General features: G+C 44.2%; 1 protein-coding gene across 1 annotated transcript in view; it reads right to left on the bottom strand.

Annotated features, from left to right (window-relative positions):
* Nucleotides 1-2207: 2207 nt before the first annotated feature.
* Nucleotides 2208-7254, bottom strand: part of vat1 (vesicle amine transport 1) — a 23201-nt gene continuing 18154 nt past the window's right edge. The window contains exon 6 of the mRNA XM_026997827.2: nucleotides 2208-6374. Within this exon, the coding sequence (XP_026853628.2) occupies nucleotides 6072-6374 (303 nt within the window). The 3' untranslated portion in view covers nucleotides 2208-6071. The remainder of the gene's footprint in view (nucleotides 6375-7254) is intronic.

The following is a 7254-nucleotide window of genomic DNA, read 5'->3' as shown; positions in this document are numbered from 1 at the left end:
GGTGTCGAGGGACAAAGTGGCACTGGAAGAGGTCACATGGGCACAGCCGAAAGAAACACAAGTGCAGTGGGCACTGGAGCAGGCATGGGAGCGGGAACAGGAAGAACTCACTTTGGAAAAGCACACACGAAACAGGTCACTGTGAAAGTCATGGGCACCACCTTAGGATGCACGTACACATGGAGGGAGGCGGGCATGTGATGGGCAGGCCTGAAAATGGGCAGAGGAGCAGCAGGCATGAGAGGACACCAAAAAGGGCCAAGGAGCGAACATCTGGAGGACGCCGCTCAGACCGACATCAGCGATACTGACATGGGGTCGTGAGTTAGGAAACGCAGTGCCAATGCAGACATTTAAGTGAAACTTGGGCTGAAATAGAACAGTGGCATTTTGCTGGTCTCGGATGCGTTAACACTGAGAGACTGATTTTATTTACTTGTAATATGTATTAGTGGCTATTCGGTTAATTAAAATTACATATTTGTTTGGAAATTCAAAATTGTATCATGGCCATGACCTCTCACTGAAATCATCCAAACTATATATTTATATGTATGTGTAGGTCATTGTCAAAATTGTTATATTATCAATACTCAATACACAAATTTAAGATGATCACATTTACAAGAATGGAGAAAATGTGGATATGCCTACATAAATTTCTGAAGGCCATTAAAATTACTTTAAATCTTTACAAAAATCGATGTCTCAATATGGTTTTAAATATTTAAATTTACAAACGTATGTAAACTAATTTTTTACATTCATTTGAAAAACACTTTTTGAAGCATGAACAATTTATATTTAAATTTACCATCATTAATTCAATGCACGTTCTTGAATCGAAGAGAACTGTATCTTATATGTGCACAATCACGTTCAACTTGTTTTAATAAATCAATAACACAATAAACCAACATTTTTTTTTTTGTTATGCTCTTTTATTAGTCCTGGAAAACATGTAAGGCATAATGGTAACGTCACACACAGAAGCATTAATGAGCTCCATGGTCCTTGCGACCGTGCGTCTAAATCGCACGTGGTCCAACCCAGAGTTAAGCAGAGAAGCTGGGGGGGGGGGGGCACTTCAGAGGATCTCAAACAAAATGGAGAGAGCAGTGATGCAGGGATAGGAGGGGAAAAAAAAAAAAAAGCTCAAACATCCTGTCGCACTTCTCTGACGTGTGTGGGGGGAGAGGAGCCAGTATAGACAGAAGGGTACTGCGATTTTTAGGGCAGTAAAGTCAATTTAGCCACTGCTCGGCCTAGTCAGCGCTGATGGGTGGATGGACATGTAAATCACGTGATGGGCTGGAGACTGGGGGCTGTGATTAGGGGCCCTGGGGTTTTAAACAAAAGTATAGGTAAAATGAGAGGGCCTAGGGAGAGCATAAGCTAATGCTTTAAGTGTGATAGCTATGTTATACAAAGGCATAACAATCAAGAAAATAATAATCTTGGTTCTTACAAATACATAAAAACACTGTAATAACGTGCATCACTACTGTGAAAAAAAACATGAGATGTGCTTGTGAGATTTGAAGTTTAATCTCTGTGAGACTGTATTTGTATGTGACCGTACGTGTATGTTGTATGCATTATTTTAACAATGGGATGTAACCCAAATCCACCTATACAGTTTTCCAAAACGTACATAATAATCCTCCCTGTCTAAGCTAAATTTAACTTTTTTATTGGCTGGTTATGAATGACTGCCAGTTTCAGTCACTGCATTTATGAGCAGTCGAGCAGCTACACTGTTCTTGTAGCTGATGAACGCAGGGCTGTTTTCGAGCTTTCGTGCTCGGCAGGGGCCGAGCTCCAGCTCGACCTCTCTGGCTCTTGGCCCCATGGGGTCCAAGAGGCCATCACACCTGCAGCTGAGCTCACCTCGGGGGCCAGGCGAGCTCTGAGCTGAGGAGTGGGAGGGTGACCATTGTGTACGCGTGCTATTGGACGCATGTCACACTGCTGGACACGTGCACCTACAGTCCAGATGTTCATACTGCTGGGAATGGGTTCCATGCCATTTTCGAGTCAATTCCATAATGGTGCATTTTTTGCTGTGCAGGGAGACTAATCCAAGAAAAAGCTGAGTAAAAAGCGGAATCGACAGCTCCGATGTCACACGCATCTGGAACACATTCTAGAACCAGAGCAGCTGTGCTGGAATACATCAGAGAATGACAGGGTAGAGCTGGGAAGGAACCTGGGTTCTATAATGAGAACAGTCAGACCGAACAGTGCAGTCAACAGCAAAGCTATTTATGCCGACCAAGACACTGTTATACAACTCAGCCTATTTTTCAAACCAGTGAGCTCAGCAAAGACTGTTGTTCCTTCTCCGTTTCTCTTTGGGAGACTGCAACTTGCATAACACACAGGTTAACCCTTCATTTTTTTAAATCCTTTTTAAAGTCAGTTTATATCTGATCACATGTAATTGCTCAGATAGGAGCTGTGTTGTCTGATCTTGTCTAGTAATCATAAGTGCACTCTGCAGTGACATTGTAAACAGTTTTAACTGATCTGGTGTCAGATCTCATCAGCCCTTCAGGACAGGGCTGTTGGGCCAAAGAGTGTGTGTGTGTGTGTGTGTGTGTGTGTGTGTGTGTGTGTGTGTGTGGAGGTATTCCGGTGTTCGTTAACGATTAGCACATTGAAAACTAGACAGGGATTGCATGGATCAGAACGTTAGCGAAAAAGCCGGAAACAGTTTTTAAGCACCAATAAATCTCAGGGTTACGGCCAACCACACACGACAGGTACAATGTTTTTTTTTTTTGTTTGTTTGTTTGTTTGTTTTGCTGTTTATCTTAAAAGCAAATCAGAAAGGTCCTGTTATTTCATCTTTCCTTTTTTTTGTCTTTCAGTGAAAAAAAGCATAGCTGAAGTAAAGGCCGAAGCCTCAAACACCATTTGGCACATTTAATCAGGATCAACAAAACGTCACAGCTCCTCACATTTGAACAGACGTGCGGCAAAGCCTTACCAACTCAAACCCTTGAAAACACTCAAACCGATAAGCAGGCGTACACAGTAACAGCAACAACAACTACAATAACAGAATTAATGTGTATTAGGAAATGCAAGAGACAGCCTTTGCTGTAGCTCTCGTCTGGGCCGCACACTGCTTAGGAACCGAAGCACACAGGGATTGAACCAGAAAACACAAACACAAACAAATAAACAAATATAGACTCGCACAGGGAAAAAACAAAACAAAACAAAAACAAAAACAAAAAAAAACACAGTGAAAACTGGAACTCAAATCCTGATCCAAAGCTGAACCCGGTGAGAATCCCGTTCCAGGTGCTGTGTCACAATACTGTCGTTCTTCAGATGAGGATGGCAGTGCCACACCCTTCCCGATGCATTCTGGGTTAGCTCCTTCTCTCAGGAGAGGAAGCGAGCTTTCTCCTACTTAATAGGACAGCTGGTATATGGTTGCGATTTCTGTGTGTACATAGGAGATGGAGAGACTGTGGAGGAGATGAAAGCACTGCATGTGTTTGGGAACGCATGCATGTAGATGTGCCTAGGAACATCAGGCCAAGCTCTGTAGTGCCTCTATGTAAGAAATAAAAAATCTTGCACATGTATGTATTTTTCTGAGAGGGAGAGACAGCAAACTAGAGAGTGCACGTATATGCCAACGGTAGTAAATAAAACCCGGAGAAGACTCCTGAGGAACAGTCTTACGGGAATGGGACTGCCATCCATATAAGTGCATTAAGACTCACAAGCAGAGTGCAAATAATACCAAACCAACAAAGGTCACTCAACAGAGAGAGAGAGATGTAGGGAAATAAAAGTTAGAGATAACTTAGTAAAAAAGAAAGGGAATGAGACATGCTAGCTCATAGCATAAGGGAGGTAGAGACGGGAAAAACCTAAATCTAAATCTGACAATCGACCTGAGGACACACAGATATACACATTCCTTCAAACAAAACGGTACGCACACACGTACGCACAGACACACAGACAAACACACACCCCTCAAAAGGTCTGACTTTCACAAACAGCAAATAAGACCATGCTGGACAGCTCATACACCTCAGACAGAAACCACACTCACTGAGGAATAGACAGGGCAGGGCTGGAAAACATCTCAAAATGTTATAATTCCCCACAGTGCATATTTATGGCCACTAGGGGCAGACAAGTACTTCACATGAATGAATGGGCTAAGGGAGGAGTCACTGGGTTGGACTGACAAGTCACAGACCAGTGAGGGGGCGGGTTTACGCTCTTGTAACACTAAAGTCTGACAGAGCAGTCTGAAGGAAAAAACACTTCACAGTAATGAAAATAATGCATTTCATCTGGGCAGCTAGAGAAAGTGGACTGAACACTTCACGGAGCAAGTGCTGAATGAGAGAGAAAGACTGAAAAGGAAGGCATGGCGTGTGTGCATATGCGTGTTTTTGCATGTGATGGGGGAGGGGCAACTTGACTGCCATCTCCTTCTGGCCAAACGCCTGTTGCTATGCCAACCAGTGACGGCAAAACAGAGGGAGAAGAGATAGAGAGAGGGAGAAGAAGATGAATAAAGCCAGAGATGGAGCACAGCTCCACTGGAAAGAGGGCCGGGACACGGCAGGCCAGTGAGAGTGGCCGGTTAGCAGTGAAGAGGATAAGAGCGGCAGGTTTGGGATAATGCGGAATCCTGCCAAAGTCCCTGGAATGAGACAGCACTTACAGGTGTATCTCAACATCAACCAATCTGAGTGCCTCGGTTTAACAGAATAACCTGAGAATGAGATGTGTGCATGCATGCGTACGTGCATTTGGTGGGGATGTCTTGCTAGAATTGGTGCATCATGGAAGCCGGATTTAATAAGATCCTGGCTGGTGCTCTGTTAAATGACACAGAAGAATGTTATGTTCCTTAAGGCAGGCCAGAGGAGCAGATTTCGCCAGGATGTGGACAGCCGCTGCACTGTGCTGCAGTAATAGCACAGTCATTACTTACAGAAAGCACTTTTGACCCATTTTTGTTACATATGGACATGGTGCTAGCTCTTCTAGCCTGCTGTCAATTGGAAAGATTTTTAAGGTTTTGTAATAGCACTGCGATAACATAAAAAGAATGAATAGGCTCCCATTGATATATCTCGATCTAGGTAACTGACATCTCACTGAACCAGTCAGGAACCACAGGGACTCCTCCTTATTGCCGTAATAAGCTCTGTGGGTGGGGCTCAGCAAGTGATCTGCCTGTCAGTGAGTGCGGTCCAACGGGGAAAAGAGAATCCATCATTAGAGGGAAGGTGGGTACAGATTAGAAAGGAACATGCTAGGTAAGAGGGAGGGGCAGATCTGGGGACACTGTAGTCGCAGCAACAGAGCTCCTGCCCAACCCAAGCCTTTACCCATAATCCTTAGCAGGTACCCAACTCTGAATACTCATACTTAAAATGGCATAGGGTATGACTAGGAAAACAATTCTACATGTGTCTATATAGCTAAAGATTAATTCAGTGGTATAGTATAATAGTTCTAGTGCAAAAATAATGCTAGCGATATTAGTAGTGATTCATGGTATTGATGTGTACACATCTTGGAGAGAAAACCAATTGAGTAAAACATTTCAGTGGTATATGTGGCAGTATAATACTGATATAGCACACCTGAGGGGCATGCAGTCACAGATTAATAACAGCACAGAGCCTAGTTCAACAAGAAAACTAGCAAAAAAAAGAACACAGTCTAACATAGTGGCATGGTAGAGTGGTACACACGTGTAATGTAAAGTGTGCATGTGTGTGTGTCTGCTTACTGAGTGTTAAGTAGCTTTGGAGTGCTGAAGGTACTATGAGTTACTACTAGGCTGATTAAATGATTGTGGAGTTCATTGTGAGATGCTGATCTAAGGCCAGAGTAATTGCCCAGGGCTGAGCTGAGAGCTGGACTACGTTGTACTCCCCACCACCCCAACACACACACACACACACACACACACACTCAAGCACACGCACGCACACGCACACGCACACTCACCCCATCTCCTATTCCCTACACAAACACAATTCACAGCCACCAATTTTCTGCCTAGTTCTCTTTTCTCAGTTCTCTTCCTTCTTTGTCTCTTCTTTCTTTTCATCTGCTTTCTTCTCATCCTTTTTTTCCTCCTTCTTCTCCTCCTTCTTCTCCTCCTTCTTGATCTCGTCCTTCTTCTTCTCTTCTTTCTTCTCCTCCTTCTTGGTCTCGTCCTTCTTCTTCTCTTCCTTCTTCTTGTCCTCTTTCTTCTTGTCCTTCTCCTCTTTCTTGGCTTCATCCTTCTTTGCCTCCTCTTTCATGGGCTCGGTGGTGAGGATGATTTTGCCAATATTGTTCCTCTCCTGCATCTTACGCATGGCTTCCCCAACCTGCACAGTGAGAGAGAGAGAGAGCAGCTTGAAGATCCATCTGCTAGAGTAAGAACATCTAACAAGCTGTCAGGCTGATCTAATGCAGGACTGCATATGCACACACTCTCTCACACTCACTCACTCACTCACTCACTCACTCACTCACTCTCTCTCACTCACTCACTCACACACACTCTCACTCACTCACACACTCACTCACACTCACTCACTCACTCACTCACACTCTCACTCACACACTGCCGTGACAGGGCCACTAGGAATGAATGAATGCAGCGCCACCTAGCCGGCATGTCACTGCTCAGAGCACCAATCCCCCTCTCACACACTAGCTCTCTGCTCTGTGCCTTTCTCCTCCTCCAGCCATTCACCTCTCCCACACTACGCCACCTAGCAACCAATGCCATGGCAACAAAGAGACATTTCCTAGCAACAGAGTCTGACCCTGACGACAGACTACTAGAAAGAAAGGGGGGGGGGAGGGGGTGCAAGCAGAGAGTGCAAATGACCCTAGTGCTGCAAAGGATTTTTTAAATACAGCATTCAGTCTTATTTTGTTAGATTTTCTGTCAGTTTCAACATTATTTGGTTCATAAGTCACATGCATTGAAGACACTTATTCCACAACGCAAGAGAACTCTCACAACTCTTGAAAAGCCAAGGCTACAGACGTTTCAAGAGCAGACTTCTGGATAACTCCATAGTAAACAGCATAGTGCCTCTGAGATCAATCAGCTTTACTGTGACCAACTTCATACCATCACTCTGTCAAACACAGGGAGAGGTTTCCATAGCAACAGGAGAGCGGCACAGACTGCAAAACAGAGAGGATGACTGAGAGAATGAGAGAGAAGGATGCAGTATGACAGGTAATATGAGG

The sequence above is a fragment of the Electrophorus electricus genome, chromosome 1 (assembly GCF_013358815.1).
Source record: "Electrophorus electricus isolate fEleEle1 chromosome 1, fEleEle1.pri, whole genome shotgun sequence".
In the NCBI taxonomy this organism is placed as follows: Eukaryota; Metazoa; Chordata; class Actinopteri; order Gymnotiformes; family Gymnotidae; genus Electrophorus; species Electrophorus electricus.
Note: the sequence above shows the minus strand (reverse complement) of the source record. Positions and strands in the feature narration are given on the sequence as shown.